The sequence below is a fragment of the Chrysochloris asiatica genome, unplaced genomic scaffold (genome assembly GCF_000296735.1).
Source record: "Chrysochloris asiatica unplaced genomic scaffold, ChrAsi1.0 scaffold00057, whole genome shotgun sequence".
NCBI classification, from domain to species: Eukaryota; Metazoa; Chordata; class Mammalia; order Afrosoricida; family Chrysochloridae; genus Chrysochloris; species Chrysochloris asiatica.
In genome coordinates, this window is record NW_006408575.1 from 5,478,033 (window position 1) to 5,494,474 (window position 16,442).

The window sequence follows — 16,442 nt, forward strand, 5'->3', positions numbered from 1 at the left end:
AGCAGCCCAATGCCTAAGCCACAGTGAGACAATATATAAAAATCAAAATTGTAGCATAGATATGAAAACCTAAGTTGAATATTGATCAGATTGTCTGACACCTGGCCCTGTTCTGACGGAAGTTAAGAAACAGGTTTGCTAGACTTCTTAAACAATTCGTATAATGCAGAAATACTTAATTTAGTTTCAAAGCACTGGCACTTGAATTAAATGACATTTGCTGCTGACAAACATTTGCTTAAGGTCACCAAGATTATCTAAGGGTTTCAAATAGGGAAGGCATGTAAACTGTAGATTTTTAATTGGCAAGACACAAGCTGAGACTGTGTTGGAAAAGAGAAAGTAATTATTTATCCATAAAAATCTTTAAGATCAGCTCACCTTGTCAAAGCACAAGATAATGTCAAAAGTTCAAGGACAGGGGCGTGGTTCAATGTCAACCCACCACAAGTGTGGAAATGAGTGACAGAGCAGTAATGTTGTCACAAGAAACAGTCTTAACAGGATTAGGAGATGTGTGGTCTAATTCAGTTCTCCCTTTGGCTTCTATGGTATCTTTTACTAAGAGTACGGTGGAAAAAACAGGGAAATGCTACTCCTTTAATAATTTCCCCAGAGTCCTGGTGTGGGGCTGTGGACAAATGCACTAGACTGGTGGTTCAAGCTCACCAGCCACTCCTTGGAAACCCTATACAGGATCGCTATGGGTCAGAACCGACTCAATGGCACTTAACAACAATAATTGTCCCAAACAAACAAGGCAAAGCTAGCATAGAGTGATGGGCCTTGCTGATAAAAATTCTGTGAATGTGAATCCATCTTAATATGCTGAATCTCCAATTCATATTACAAACCATTTCTTAATACACTCAAAACTTTGTAAGCAAAATAAAAATTCTTCATATGTTGAACTCCAAAACTAATGGAATTAGCAGGATAAGCACTGGTCTACTAATGGAAAAGTTGTCTGTTCAAATCTAACGGCTGCTCCCCGGAAACCCTAAACAGGGTGGTTATGAGTCAGAAGTGAGTCCACAGCACTTCACAACAGCAACCTTTAAGTCAATCAAGAATCTGTGGTGGCACAGTGGGTTAAGAACTATGCTGCTAATCACAAAGTCAGCAGTTCAAACCCACCAGCTATCTGTGGGAGAAAGATGAAGCTGTTTGCTTCTGTAGACATTTGCAGTCTGGTAAACACTATGATTTGGAATCAACATGGCAGAGGGCTTGGGTTTATTTAATCAAGTTTTTTCCACAGTAAGTCCTAAAACTGAGTATCCCTGGTACATCCCTGCACTTTCATACGTGTCATTCAAATACGAGGGATTTTTGACAAAGTGATATAAGAAACAACTTTAAATGGGGCCAAAGGACCTTGAATTCTTTCAAACCATATTTTCAATTAAATGTGCTCCAACTCACATTAAAAAAGAAAGAAAGAAATGACAACAGCTAGACTCCTGTGTTTTTTTCAACTCTATACTGTCATGAAACCCCCAACGTCTCAATGCTAGCAAAGGATCCAGGATTTGAGCCTTCAACTACAAAGCATCTCCAGTTCTAAGAGTTCACCTTCTCTTATGAGAGGGCTGAAGCCAGGCCCTTGAGTTAACGGAGCCGAGCCACTGACTTCATTTTGGCGTCAGCTCTCCAAGATGATACTGAGTTTTTGTCCTGATATTTTTGCCCCAGGTTTTACACGTCTTTTTTTCTTTGTGCACTTCATGTGCAACCTGAGATGAGCACTCTGGCTGAAACAGGCCACATTCACCACACAGGGAAGGCTTCTCGCTTGTATGAATTCTCTAGTGGCCAATGAGACGTGAACTCATCTTAAAGCTTTCTCCACACTCCTCACATTTATAGGGCCATCCCTGTATGGACCCACCAATGCTGAATGAAATACCTCTGAAAGAACTTTCCCCACAATCAACACATTTATGTTGTTGTTTTCTAGTGTGGATTTTATGATGTTGAAAAAGGCTTGAACTCTGACTAAAATTATTTCTATATTCAACAGTTAACACGAGTGAGCTTCAAAATGTTAGTGGAAAAGTTTCATTATCTTTCAACTCTATTCTCCCACAAACTTTGGAAGCCCCTTTGTAGGTATTCTCATGTAACCTTCTTGGCCTACTCAAGTGAGTCAAATGGAGTATCCCTCCCCAATTTCTGCCACTGCTGTGCTATTTGGAACTGGTTCTTAAAGACTTGTCCTTGGCTTGAACTCTGAGAAAATCCCCTTTAGATATTCCTGTCTCCTGTCTTCCTGTGTATTGATGTTGTTACACTTCATTCGACTGCAGTTCTGAATTTTGACATTGTGAGAACACCACCATTCCAGCCTTGGTGCTACTCAGAGTTGTAAGATTATTTGATGGCTGATATTTTATGTATCTCTATGGTTTCCAAAGCTTTATATCTTAGCTCCTATGAAGACCTAAAGCCTCGGAAACCCCCTGCGATGAGTCAGAACCGACTCATAAAATTATTGTTTTTTTTAAATGTCTGCTTGGTGGTCCTCAGACCCAGTATAGAGTTAGCACATCGAATATATTTGTTGACCCTGAGACTGTGGCTCTTAGGTACCCTTTAAACCTGGAACTAAACCCACTCCTGGAGACTGTCTTTCAGCCAAACAATACTAAACAGTAAATAGGCCTATAATGTGAACAATAACACCTATGAGGACCGTGCTCCTCAGACCAAAAAGGGCAGCATTTGCCCAAAAACAAAGTTCAGAAGGCAGGAAGGGACAGGAAAGACAGGTGAAGGGAAACAGAAAACCAAGGAAGGAAGGGGGGAAAGTGCTAGTACTTGAGGGGATTGCAATCAGTGTCCCAAAACAAAATGCACATAAATTATTGTATGGGAAACTAATTTGCTCTGTAAACTTTTACCAAACCACAATAAAATGTTCAAAAGAAATTTTTATTGAATAAGCGAATGAACAACTATATGGGTAAAATGAGAGTTGTGTCTTTTGGTACTTGTGATAATGAGTCAGACCACAGGTCATACAATTCAATCAGGTTTTAAATAAGTGCTTAGAGGAACCACACACTTCCTTGTATACCTATGCCTGTATGTGTGTATAGTTGTATGCTGTTAAGCTCCTGTTGAGTTGACCCTTGACTTCTGGGGAACCATGCCAACAGAACCAGTCTTGTGCCATTCCCACAGTTGTGTTTCCAATAGTATAACAGTATGTCTGCCAGTGAACATGTATATACATGTCTGTGTGTTAGGATACTGAAGTGAATAAGGCATATGCAAAATCACTCAGGAAGGCAGTTTCTAAGTCATTACATTTTATTTTGAAAGATTTGTCAAACTCATTGCATCACAGCGTGAGTTTGCACGATTAATAAGAAGCAGCTTTTTCATGAAATGCTTGGAGGTGAACGAGTTCTCAGCCTGTGGGATCCGACTATCCCATTGACTTTGAAGGTTTCTCTTGATTAATAGAAGAAAACAAGGTAAGGAAAAGGAGAAATATGCTAGAAACCAAAAGAAAAATCCCTCATGACAGTCACCCAAAGTTGGAAAAAAAAAAAAAGAATCACCAGCTCCACTTCTATTTTACAACATTCTGTGTCTTACTCTTGATCTTGGCCTTCCAGGCTACAACAGCCTTCCAGTTCCCAGAGCCCCAAAGAAAGCCTGCACTTCCCCAAGATTGTTGGGAGAGAAGTCTTGTAGGAGGTGGTTGTGTACCCATATGGAGTTTGTGAATGGCCCGCGGCTCCCAAAAGTTTGAACAAACAACTTCACGTGCAAAGAAACTGCACTAAAAGGTTAGGGAGGAATGGTGAGAAGCAGGACACTTGAGGGAGCATATGTATTTTATAACTCGGCCCCAGATTCTTTCTGTCAGATGCAATCCCAGGCAAGCAAGACTTCTTCTCTGAGGTTCTGGCTAGTGGGTTCTACAGAGATTCCCCCATCACTGGTCCTCTAGTCCCAGGAACCTTCTTGACAGCATCACGTGTCCATTACTTCCCTTTGCCCACCTCCAGGCCATCTAGGAAAGATCCCCAAGGCAGCCAATACCCTCAAATAAAATTAAAATTAACACACAAAGTCAATTTGGTAATTATTAGCTTCAAACAGAGAGAGAGAATCTGAAGATGTAATGTGTGTTTAAGAGAGACCTGAGCAGATCAAAGTTTCTACCTATAAGCTAGCAAGGCAACGATGCAAAAGGCAAGAGAAAAATGGGGCAGTTAGTGGGTGAGCAACAGGCCTTTGATAGTCGAGTTAAAACTACAAATGTCATGACTTGGGTTATAATTTCCATTTTTAGCACCGTTAATATACTCATTTAAATCTATATTAGCACCTTGTCCCCAGGCAGAACCACAAACCATCCAAACATTTTAAAAATTGGGGGAAACAGGAAGATGAAGGTCATAAAGAGAATCTGGGTACTGCAAAAGGCGGCATGGATTTAGATGACAAGATCCTTGTCGACATCCTCTGCAAACCAAGAGAAGAGCAGAATTAAGGATGAGGTCCTGAGTTGAGGAAGACATGTTTCCAGAAGTCCATGGAAGCCCAGCCACCCCCAGGACTAGAGGGTCACATGACTAGCCCAAGATCACATGGGAAGTTAGCAACTGAAGAGTTTTGGTCTCCCTGTATCTGGCCTGTCCCAACTCTTGTGCTGCCAAGTTATACTTTCTGTTTCCTTTTCTGTGCCTCCCAGTTCCCAAAAGAGTGCTTGGCACAAAGTGAGTGCTAATGCTTGAGGAAAGGAAAGAGAAAGAGATGGTCCTGAACAGAGGGCAGTCAGGAAGACAACCGGTAAGAGTGAGGCTCACTCCCACAAAGAGCAGGCAGGAGTCATACAAGCAGAAGAGCAAACACAGAGAGCGAACAGGCACACACAGAGAAGAGAGACAGGCAGAGAGGGGACAGACTCAGGCAGAGCAGAGACAGAGAATAGACAGACACACAGACCGAGGGAGGGAGGTTGGCGAGAGGAGGGAAACTAAGGCTAGAAGGCCCTGACCCATGGCTATGGGGGCCACTCGAACCCTTCCCTCAGACACTTACTCTCTTTAATGCCGAAGCAGCCAGCCCACTCATCCAAGGCAATGTACTTGTCATTGTCCAGGTCACAGGTCTCAAAGAAGCGGGTGGTGCAGTGCTCCATGGGGATGAGGGGGGCACGCAGTGGAGCCAGCTCAGTGTGGGATAGATACCTACACGGGAAGAGGCAGAAGAAAGGATGCTCAATGCAGGGAGAGATATCAGGATCCTGGGCCTACCCCAGCACTGCCTCTCACTGACCTCCCACTATGTGACTTAAGAGCACAACAGTGCCCCACTCTGAGTCCCATCTCTCCCACCCATCAAATAAAAGGAGGAGTTGGCCACCATTTGTGATGGACTTTCCCATGAGCTCAATAGTAAAGATCCCTTGATGTATTTATTTGTTTCCTAGTTGGCTGAGCGATGTGGGCAGAGACACGTAAAGTTAGGATATTCACACTTCTGTTCCTGACAGATTAAACCTGGTTTGAAATGACACTACATTTTCTATGGACATGAATTTATACAGCGGCAAAAGCCTAGAAAAGGGTCTCAAAAGAGATGTGCCAAACCATGCTGACTTCAAGAGAGGAGCATGGGAAGGGACTGAGATTGGCAGTGAGGGTCAGAGGGAACTAACTCAATTCTACATAAAGCTTTCACTTTTTAAAAAAGTATTTAATGACTGACAGGAAGGAGCTTCGGCTTTCTCTCCCCATTGCACCCCACCCCTCTTCTCCCTGCTGGTCTTGGGCTACAGAGCACATGTAGAAGTTTTTCCTTGTTCTCCAAAACTCTCAATGGACTCTCTCCAAAACACTCTTGCCCTAAGAGTTCCACAAAACAATGTGACCCCAACTTTCTTTTAACCTCCAAACCCCAGCCTAACCCAACTCATGGGAGGAACTGCACACTGTTTGAATTAGAAGGATGCTCCACCCTCATCCCCTTTGCTGTACTGGTGGGAAAATTGAGGTCCAGGCAAACCCAAGGACTCAGGCAAGGCCACACCGCAGCTCTGGGATAAGAAGAGGAAGAGCATGGATCCCCTGGCCTGGGGCTGGTGCACTTCCCGGATGCACATTCCTCACAGTGCATCTTGGAATCTTCCCTCCCGAGTCCCTTTGCTATAGTGGGACCCAGTTGCTCAGCCTGAAATCCAGATGTTCCCCCTTGATTCTACAGTGAGTGACTCAGTTGGATCCCTGCCATGGACACAGCCTGGGAGAGAAGCAACTGGGAGCTTCTCAGAGCTCAGGAGACCCCAGCCACCAGGGTAGTGGACTGGCTCCAAGCACATGAGTTGGACATGAGGGAGGGTGACTTCCCTAGCCCAGCCTCATCTTCATACTTCTCACAGGAACACATAGCAAGAGAGACAGACCAGAGGCATGACAGGGGTGGACCCCTGCTCAGTCCCAGATGGAGCAAGCCACCTTCCCGGAGCCTTTTCATTTCTCCTTCAATTGCGAGAAGCAAATCCCTGCAGCCAGATCATCACAAGGAGTGTGAGCTCCATGGGGACAGGGACCCTGCCTGCCCTGATTACTGCTGAAGTTTTGTTTAAGGCTCATTGAAGTTATGTGAATGGTGGAGGGATGAGTCGGAAAACAATAGTGAGAATGGTTGTAAACTGGGAGAATATACTCGATGTTACTGAATTGTGCAAGTAGAAATTGTTGTTTTGTTATATATGTTTTCACCACAATAAAATTTATTTTGTAAATGTTAGGCCCATATTGACAGACTCAACAAATGTTTGGTAACACACTGACTGCCTGAGTATTCTGCAGATCAACTCCACAGCACTTGATGACTCATTTGGACAACGTGCAACAGCCCTCAAACCATGGGCTTTCAGCGTGGACAGGGTTGACACCATGGATTTTGTAAGAACCTTCAGGGTCAGTAGTTGTTCTGGGTCTCAGGGTGGGACTCAGACACTGCAGCCCCCACCCCAACTCCTGCCATCCTTTGGAGTCTGGTATTCCTTCCAAAGTCACTCTCCCCCCCAATAAATAGATACCATATAAAGGAAGGATTTCCAGCTCACTTCGACTTCCTGGCATAATGAATGAATGTCTTATCACGTTTTTCCTCATAAGCCTGCATCCTTTCTCCGGATGCCTGTTCCTTCCTGACTCTGTCCCTAGACAAACTGCAGGCTCTAGGACTGGGAGGAGCAGAAGCAGCTGGAAGGTTTCTGTTCTCTATCTAGTATAATCACCAGATATGACCCCTGACTCTGTCTACTTCAGGGCCAAGTCAGAGCAGACTCCCTAAGGTCCCTGAGGGTCTGAGTCTTACCCGTCAATGGGGTGCTGGTCAAGCTGGCCAAACTGCCAATGCACAGGGAAGATGTACATGTTGTAGTTCTTCTCAAAGTCCCGAGCCAGCAGCTCCACGGGGTGGTCTCCAGCTTCCAGACGCTTCTCGTTCTCATGGATCTTCTTCACCTATGGGAGCAGAGAAAGCATGTGACAAAGGGCCCAGGAGAAACTCCCCAGGCCAGTCAGCACCTCTCCCAGGAGACCAGAGCAGATAGAGATCAGTTAAGAACAAGGTTCAAGATGAGGAGGAAGGAAACATCCACATCTCAGTCACAAAAATGGAGATGTGGGATGACCTGAGTGGAATGTGCCCTAGAATTTCTCAAAGGGTGCTTCACAGAGCTGTTGGTATTGTTTTAGTTCCTGCTGAGTCAGCTCCAATTCATAATGACTTTATGTCTAACAAAAGGAAACACTGCCTTTTGCTATGTCATCTTCCTGGTCTTTGCTATGTTTGAGTCCATTGTGTCTACTGTGTCAATCTATCTCATTGAGGGCCTCCCTATTAACATCAAAATCACCTGGTAAGTACGCTAAAATGCACCTTCCTAGGCTCTCCAAGAAACTGATTCCGTAGCCCATGAGTCAGCATTTTATCAGAATTTCCAATGACTTGGCCACTAAAGCTTCAAGGTCACTCATGCGTTTTTTATAAAAAGGGGAGTAGGGCTGTTTGCACCTTTTCAGGTAAGACTGGGTTAGCCTTCTCAGAGCCTTGAAGATATCCATGTGCTCTGTGAGCCTCCAAGGACAGTGAGGAGAAGTGTGTGTCTCAACACCGAGGACGAATGCCTGCTTATATGCCTACAGTGAGGGGTCTAGTTTTAGGGACTGTGGATCTCAGCCTGTCTGGAGCCAGGCTGGTACCCTGGATGAGCTAGAAAGTGACCACTTACTCTCAGCTTCTGCTTCTCAGTCAGAAGGTTGTTGTCCTCATCCCTTTCGTACAGGGTGACCAGGACATTCTTGAGCCAGTCACGCATGCGCAGGGGGAATTCGGTCAGCTCAGAGTCCAGGCAGGGAGGGATATCTGGGGTTTGAAACAAGAATGGTCAGCACAGACCCTGACCTCCCTGCCTCAGTGTTCTCTCCACCTCTACCCTCCTCATCCAACCACTTTTCTATACACATAATGAACAAAGGAGGTGGGAGTTGGGGGAGGAGAACACTCTGAAATAGAAGAGTGCAAAGGCACATCTGCTGCTCCCTTGACCTTGACCTGATCTCTAGGAGGAAATGGTTCCCTCAAAGTTAGTTGTGTCTACAACTGTGGGACCCTGAACTTTGGGTGATGGACCCCAGGTGCAGTCATAGCAAAGGCCAAGAGGCCCAGTGCTGCTGACACTGTCCCCGGAAGGTGTTTGATGCTGGGAGGCCCAGAAATAACATGTATCCACAGGTCCAGCTTAATGGCCAGTGGAGAAAAGAATGCTTAACCACCAGAATTTCCTTAGAGATGATTCCTTCCATCCTGGATCTTAGAATCCACATTGTCAGAGCTGGAGGTTTCATCTGAGCCCATCCTCTTATTGGATAGATGTTGACACTGAGGTCAGAATGGGGGAGGGGACATGTGCCAGGTCACATAATAAAGCCTCATCCAGCACCCAGGACAAATGGCTGCCTGGGTGCTTAAGGGCTTATTCATCTCTCATCCTTGGATGTATGAAAATCCTCTCTCTGGGTTTGGTCCACCCCATATTGACGTTCAGCTGGGGAGTGGAATAGAACATCTGTGAGTGCACTTTCCCCACTGGAAAGCCAGAAAGATCCAAGGGGAGACTCACATTTGCAAGGTCCGATGTAGTCCAGATGGAGTTTGTGGCCCTTCTTGGTGCCTTCCAGGGTACACTTTGTGGCAAAGAAGTGGCAGGAAGAGTCGAAGGTCTTGTTGTCATTGCTACATACCTGTTGGCAAAGCATAGAGCACCCCCTCCTTCATTCCCAAAGTCCTTTGCTGGTGCCATCATTCTTGCCCATTTCAGAGATGGGGACACTGAGGACCAGGCAAGCAATGTGATTAGCCTGAGGTTATACAGGGAATTAGTGGTGGGGCTGGGACAAAATCTCCTTCTTTTAGCTCCCTGGCCAATGTTTAACCAATGCTGAGAGCCACAAATCTAAGCAAAAGTCTGACTCAAGGCTGAGATATGGGCAAACACACCTAGAAGATAGGTGAAGAATGTGTTGAAGTTGGGAATGGAGAAAAGAACGTATCAGACCTAAGAATGCTTTCCTTAGGGGAACCTGCTTACACTGTTGGCCATTGGCTGATGAAACAGTCCCCCTAAATAATAAAGGTGTCTCATTGTACCTAAATTGCTGATATAAGCACCATGGTTTCTGCTGAACATCTGCTTTCCTTATAGGAGTCTGAAATGTTGATGCTTGCTGGGCAGAGGGGCCCTATATGACCAGCCCCCAATAAAAACCTTAGGTGGTGAATCTCTAATAAACTTCTGTATCACATGTATGTTGCTGCATTTTTATTGCCAAGAGAGTGTTCTCTATTTGACCCTCATGGGAAGGAGTGAACAAGATAGCCTGCACAAGAATTCCTCCCAACCTTGCCTATGTCTTTTTCCTTATGATCCAACTGTATATTCTTAACATATATTCACTGTAATACATTTCAGCTGTAAGTACAGCTATATGCTGAGTCATACAAGTGCTTCCAGTAAATTTCTGAACATGTGGGCAGTCAAGCAGAGACATTGAGGGCAGTGACAGTAAAAACTGTTAGGAGAGGAGTCTTGTGTGGACTATCCTACAAGTACTTCTGTTGCTGTTAAGTGCCGTCATGTTGATTCCAACCCATAGCGACCCTGTATAGGGTTTCCAAGGAGCAGCTGGTGAGCTTTAATCACCGACCTTGCAGTTCAAACAACTTTGTAGTCTGATGCATTAGCGCACAGAGCCACACCAGGAGTCCAGGTACTTAGGAAGTACTTATACACTGAGGAAGGGGAATTGATGAGCTTTGGTGACTAGCGGGACAGGGGAAGGGGAGGAGGGAAGAGTTGATAATGTCAGATTTAGAGCCCATAGGGTATGTTGTATTGAGGAGAGACTAAAGGCAGAGAAGACAGATGGAAAGCTGTGGGAATAATGTTGATACTACATTTTTTTTGCCCTGAGCTAGTAGTGCACCATGAGCAAAATAGTTGGCATGACAGGGTGCTCAATAAATATGGCAGGGGGATGGGGAGATGCTTCCAAAGTTCATGGGAAAGTGAAATTAAAAGATCATGTAATTGCTTCATGAACTTATTAAAACACCCTCATATTTATTTGGATGGATGGATGGATAGATTCAACTGAAGGTAGAATGGACAGGTTTGAGAGAAAATAGAACAAAAATAAGTCATACTTCTGGATATTTAAGATCTCTCAGCTAACAAGTAGTGGAGATGGAGTTTGAAATCTACCTTCAGGCTGACTCCAGTACCCACATTTTCAGAACTGATGCTTTGCTAAGTTGCTCCTATAACAGCAAGCCCCTACCTCAATGTCCATGGAGCTGATGTCAGGCACTGATTGGGCTTGGAACCGGACAGTGCTGAACAAATTCTTGCTGGCAACACCTTGCCTCTGACTCACCACTACTTTCTTGCTGTGACTGGGTCTGAAATGGGACTTTTGAGACTGGAGCTACCTTGTCATAGAACCACCAAGCCAACAATTTCCTGAGCAGACACTCTGGGCTCTGAAGAATTAATCTCCCAATTCCCTGCCCCTCAGCCCTTACCTTCTCAAACTCGCCAATGGGGGCAGGGCAGCTGGTGGGGTCCTGGCACACACACATGGGAGTGTTGTTTTCATCCAACTCACACACCTTGCCGTGTTTGCAGTGATGGTTCTGGCAGGGATCTGGTAGGTGCAAGAGCCCAGAGTTAGCAACATTTAAGCCACCTAACCCAACTAAGATCAATCCTTGTGGTCCCCAGTCTCAGCTCAAAGTAGCCCTGAGTCCTCCCTGCTCTTCCACTGAGCCTAGCAATCTGCATTTGAGAAGAAGTTGGCTCCGGCTGGGAGTTAGAGATTCAGTCTGAGATCAGGGTCAGGCAGTCCTTTTGAGACAGAAAGCTGAATTTCAGAACCAGAGACACTGGGTGCCCTATAGCTGACTTCAGGATTGAAGCAATGTTTGTGCTTCCAGCTTTCGGCTGACCAGTCATTAAATAATAATAATTGCTATCAAATTAACACCAACTCATGGTGACTGCATGTGTGTTACAGTAGAATGGGACTTTCTCCAAGACAATTCTGAGTAGGCTCAAACCACTAACTTTTCAGGTAGCAACTGAGTATATGTACTACCCAGAGACTGATCAATCATAATGAGGCATTTCTGGATTCTACAATAGACATTTTAGAATGACCTGGAAGGCTAACTGTTGTCATGGGGCCGTGGGAATGTGAGATCCAACAAAACAGACTTACAAGGCTATAAAGGAAAAGGGAGAAGAAACGTGAGGCCCACACTGAACAATAGGGTCCGGCTGTGTCCGGTAAATGCCGGATGAAGTGGGCGTAGAAGAGGGAAGGAACATGACTTTGTGCTCAGCTCAGTCTAAACACCCATGATTCTCCTCAGGATGGTATTGTAATCTAGCCTTTCCTCTTGGTGCTTTATTTTGGGCATTTTAATCATCCCTTATTAGATGCCTCTTCAGCCAGGCAGTAAGCTAAGCTGCATTCACAGATTCACATCCATTCACTCATCATCCTCCCAGAACCCATAAGGTGAAGGTCTACCATCTTCATCATTATTAACATGTTAAAATCAGTTGCCAGTGAGTCCACTATGACTCATGGAGCCCCATGTGTTTCAGAGTAGAATTATGTTCCATAGGGTTTTCAATAGCTGATTTTTCAAAAGTAGATCTCCTGACCTTTTTTCTGAGGAAAACATGAACTTCCAAACTTTCCATTAGCAACCAAGCCAACAGTTGCCCGCAATTGTCTCCACCACCTAAGGACTCCATTTCATGTTAGAAGTAAGAAAGCTGAAACTCAGAGGGGCGAAACAAGCTGTCCAAGACCACTCACATAAGAGTGAACAAGCCTTGGCTGGTTTGCCTCCAATGTCCATGCTCTTCACTCCTCACTACAGTGGCTTTCAACTTTGCAGATTGGAGGTGGTAGGTAGCCTGGTAGGCTGGAGCCAGAAAGGTCCTTGGTCATTTCTCTCCCTCTGACACTAACTCCCTGGATAACATTAAATGAGTTGTGTCTAGTTTCTGGGCCTCATTGCCACAGGGCTGTGTGAAAATCCAATAAGCAAATGACTGTGAAAGCACTTGGTTTCCTCAGGTCTACTCCCAAATGGGGATTGTTGCTGTGTTGTGAAGTGCCATGGAGTCGATGCCAACCCATAGCGACCCTGTATAGGGTTTCCGAGGAGCAGCTGGTGAGCTTGAACCACCGACCTTGCAGTTCAAATGGCTTTGCAGTCTGGCACATTAACCCACAGCACCACATTAGGCTAAGATAAAGGCCATTGGAAAGCTCGGTGATGAGACGTGACTGGTGATGTCAGTGGGAATATAAAACCCTACTTTAGAACCAAAGAAAAGAGCAATGAGGGAGAAGATCATTTCCAGCTGGGGATTTTCCTTCCTGCCCCTCACAGCTTGATTGTTCTAGATCTTTCACAAATTCCTTCACAGAATATTCCCAACTATTGTCAAAATTGTTTCCCCTCCCCAGCCGACTGATGTTTCCACCCTGCATTTTCTTTTTCTTTTTTTTTTAAATTTTTTTTTCCTTTTAAACTTTTTATTTTGAATTGAGTGAAGATCATCAAGATCATCCATTTTACATCATCATCTGATGATCAGATAATATCATCAGTTTTACATTCAACAAATTATACACCCTGCATTTTCTTGTGAAGGAATCTGCAGGCCTGTCCCCATGACCCTGACCTAAACAACAGAGGACCAAAACTGGATGTACCAAGTCATGGAAAAGGGACTTACTTTCAGCCATCACCTCCTCCTCAGCTTCCTCAGCACCTTCCTCAAATTCTCCTACTTCTACCTGGACGGGGTTGGCTCCGACAGATACCTGAGGAGGAGAGAGAAAAAAGAGTAGAATGAACCCTATTTCTAACCTGGACTTGGAGGGAAGAAGTGGAGACCCGACAAATGGAGAAGAAACGTCTTGCCTGGAACAGTAGGTACCCACAAGGGGCTAGGGAAAGGTGGACTCAGTCAGGTCAGACAGCACAAAAGGCAGGTTCTAGAATTTAGATATTACCTTTTAGACCCACTCTTGGTTTCTATATACTGTTGAGATGCCTTACAGACCCCCAGGAATATTAGGACAAGAGGGGTATGTCAAGCCCTCCACCCATGCCAACCACACCGGGGTAACTCCTCTTCATCTGGTTCATGTATGGGGAAACTATGGGTGATCATGGAAGGAAAATTGTGCCATCAGTTAGAAATTTAAAATTTTTTAAATCACAGCACCATATCATGGAGTTCCATTGAAATTTGGGAAGCACTTAGGGTAGTGTCAGGATTTGAAGGATGCACAGGGTTTACATGTGTGCTTGAGTGCACATGAGAAGGGGAGAATTGCTCCATTCCAGCAGTGAGAGCCACAGAGCCTGTCTGAGTCCCCCAGGCAATAGTTTGAACAGGGAAAGACTAGAGGTCTAAGCTCTCCACTTGCTTACCTCGGCCCCCTCGGCCACGGTTTCCTCCACCACTTCCGTCTCATCGGGCAGGGCTTCCTGCTGCTGCTGGAAAGAGAAAATGGGGTTTAGAGACGTCAGGGTCAAGTCCAGCTTTAGCTCTTAAGTCTGTCTGGCCTGGAATACCAATACTAGAAGAGTTTGGGGAACAGCTTACAGGGAGATCACCAAGGTTATTTTTGATTCTTTTAAGTAAAAAAAAAAGTCTTTAAGATTTAACAAAGGGTCTACAATAGGCACTAGACTGCTAACCTCAAGGTCAGCGGTTCAAACCCACCAGTCACTTTCAGAGACCCTATACTTGGAACTCGCTATAGTTGGAAACGACTTGACAGCATACAATAACAACAATGTTGTTGTTGTTGTTAGTTGCCATCAAGTTGGTACCAACTCATAGCGACCCTATGTACAACAGAACGGAACACTGCCCAGTCCTGGGCCAACCTCACAATTGTTGCCAAGCTTGAGCCCATTGACGCTGCCACTTTGCCAATCCATCACACTGGGAGTCTTCCTCTTTTAACAACAATAAATATAATATTTATAATATAATATTTTGGATGTGTTGTCAGGAAGGACCAGTCCCTGGGGAAAGATATCATGCTTGGTAAGGTGGAGGGTCAGCAGAAAAAAAGAAGACCCTCAACAAGATGGATTTAGCGGTAGAAGAAACAGTGGGCTCAAGCCAAACAGCACCAGTGAGAGAGGCACAGGACTGGGCAGTGTGTGGTTCTGTTCCACATAAGGTCGATCGCTATGAGGTGGAACCAGCTGGATGGCACCTAACAACAACAACAACAGCACAATCTAAAGATGGGCTGAATTTTTCCCTCTACTACATTCTGTAAGGAGCTCTGATACCGTAGTGATTACGAATCAAGCTGTGAACCGCAAGGTCAGAAGTTTGAAACGACCAGCTTTTCTGCAGAAGAAAATGAGGCTTTCTGCTCGCTTAAAGATTACAGCCTCGGAAACTCTGTACAGGGTTGCTATGAGTCGGAACCAACTCCACAGCACGTAACCACCACTACATTCTATATCTACCCCCTCTTATTTACTCAAATTGAGTTTGTTGCTTGCAACCAAAAAACACTCCTTGATTCAGTAATTTACCCATCCCTCACTCTGTGGTTTAACTCCTTTCTAATGTCTACCTCTCTCTGCTTGAATATATTGGATGACAAAGAGTTCCTTCTTCTTAAGTCAGAACTGGGGAGCTCTGACTCCCAAAATGTTTGTCTTCACATTATACAAAAATCTCTCTATTTTGGGACCTTCACCCAATGATCCTCATCCCAGTTTCTCCTGAGCTTAAGGGAGGAAAAGATATATATATATATATATATATATATATTTTTTTTTTTTTTTTTAAAGAAACAAATAAGACAACCAACACAAAATGTGAAGTCCCTGTCTCCTCTAAGCATCCGAGGATGACAAGGTCAGAAGTCCTAGAGCTAATTGTAAGAGATAAGATATGATCTCTAGATACTCACAGGTGCTGCTAAGGCCCTTCCGGCCAGACAAAGGAGGAAGAAGATCCAGGCCTTCATGGTGGGAACCCTGTGGGGGTGAAAGAGATTGAGATATCAGTGAGCTAGAGTTTCTTAAAGGAGAGTTCCCAGATGCTGAATTCCTAGGCAATGTGATGTTATGTTAGATGGTATGTGGAACATTGTTAAATGACAATGGCAGAAAGCTGCTTGCTCCTATTTAATTCTCTTCCATTGTTGTTCATATGACAAAAAAGTTTCAGTGTGGTACTAAGATGTCTTTGATGCTAAGTGCCCATCGAGTCAGACCCTGTTTAGGTTTCTGAGGAGAGGCTGGTGAGCCTGAACCTCCAACCTTGCAGATCAGGCTGACTTTACAATCCAGCACATTAACCCACAGCGCCACACCAGGACCCTAAGATGTCTTTAGCATCTCTCTAAAACTCATCTGGGGAGCATGGTGGCTTTGTACAATAATCACTGAATATCGCACCACAAGGTCAAAGATGCACAGCCTCCAAAACTCTATAAAGGGTTGCATGGAGTCAGAACCAACTTAAAGGCACTTAACAACAACAACTACAACAAAATTCATCTAGCTTCCTTTTTAACAAAGAAAGGACAGGCCTCTAACTCCACAATTCCACAGGAAATTATTGTTGTTGTTAGGTGCAACAGTGTCTATTCCAACACATAGCAACCCTATGCACAACAGAACAAAACACTCCCCAGTTCTGCACCATCCTCATAATTGGTGCTATGTTTGAGCCCATTGTTGGAACCACTATGTCAATTCATTTCATTAAGGGTCTTCCTCTTTTTCTCTGGTTCTCTACCTAACATGATGACCTTCTCCAGGGAAAAACTCCTTCT

At 44.6% G+C, this 16,442-nt stretch overlaps 1 protein-coding gene across 1 annotated transcript; it reads right to left on the reverse strand.

Annotated features, from left to right (window-relative positions):
* Window positions 1-4,453: 4,453 nt before the first annotated feature.
* Window positions 4,454-15,633, reverse strand: SPARC (secreted protein, acidic, cysteine-rich (osteonectin)). Its single transcript, XM_006863898.1, has 9 exons — window positions 15,573-15,633; window positions 14,059-14,121; window positions 13,355-13,442; window positions 11,119-11,240; window positions 9,158-9,278; window positions 8,267-8,400; window positions 7,348-7,496; window positions 5,062-5,210; window positions 4,454-4,482 (listed from the first exon to the last, which is right to left on the reverse strand). The coding sequence occupies exons 1-9, from the start codon at window positions 15,627-15,629 to the stop codon at window positions 4,454-4,456; spliced, it is 912 nt and encodes a 303-aa protein (XP_006863960.1). The 5' UTR covers window positions 15,630-15,633.
* Window positions 15,634-16,442: the final 809 nt, after the last annotated feature.

What these genes read in the sequence shown, in the direction of transcription:
- SPARC (XM_006863898.1), bottom strand. Translation starts at nt 15,629, where the DNA reads ATGAAGGCCTGGATCTTCTTCCTCCTTTGTCTGGCCGGAAGGGCCTTA. An exon ending in GGAGGAGGTGATGGCTGAAA is followed by an intron (nt 11,241 to 13,354) that starts GTAAGTCCCTTT and finishes TGCACCTACCAG; the next exon opens with ATCCCTGCCAGAACCATCAC. An exon ending in CTACATCGGACCTTGCAAAT is followed by an intron (nt 8,401 to 9,157) that starts GTGAGTCTCCCC and finishes TTCAAACCCCAG; the next exon opens with ATATCCCTCCCTGCCTGGAC.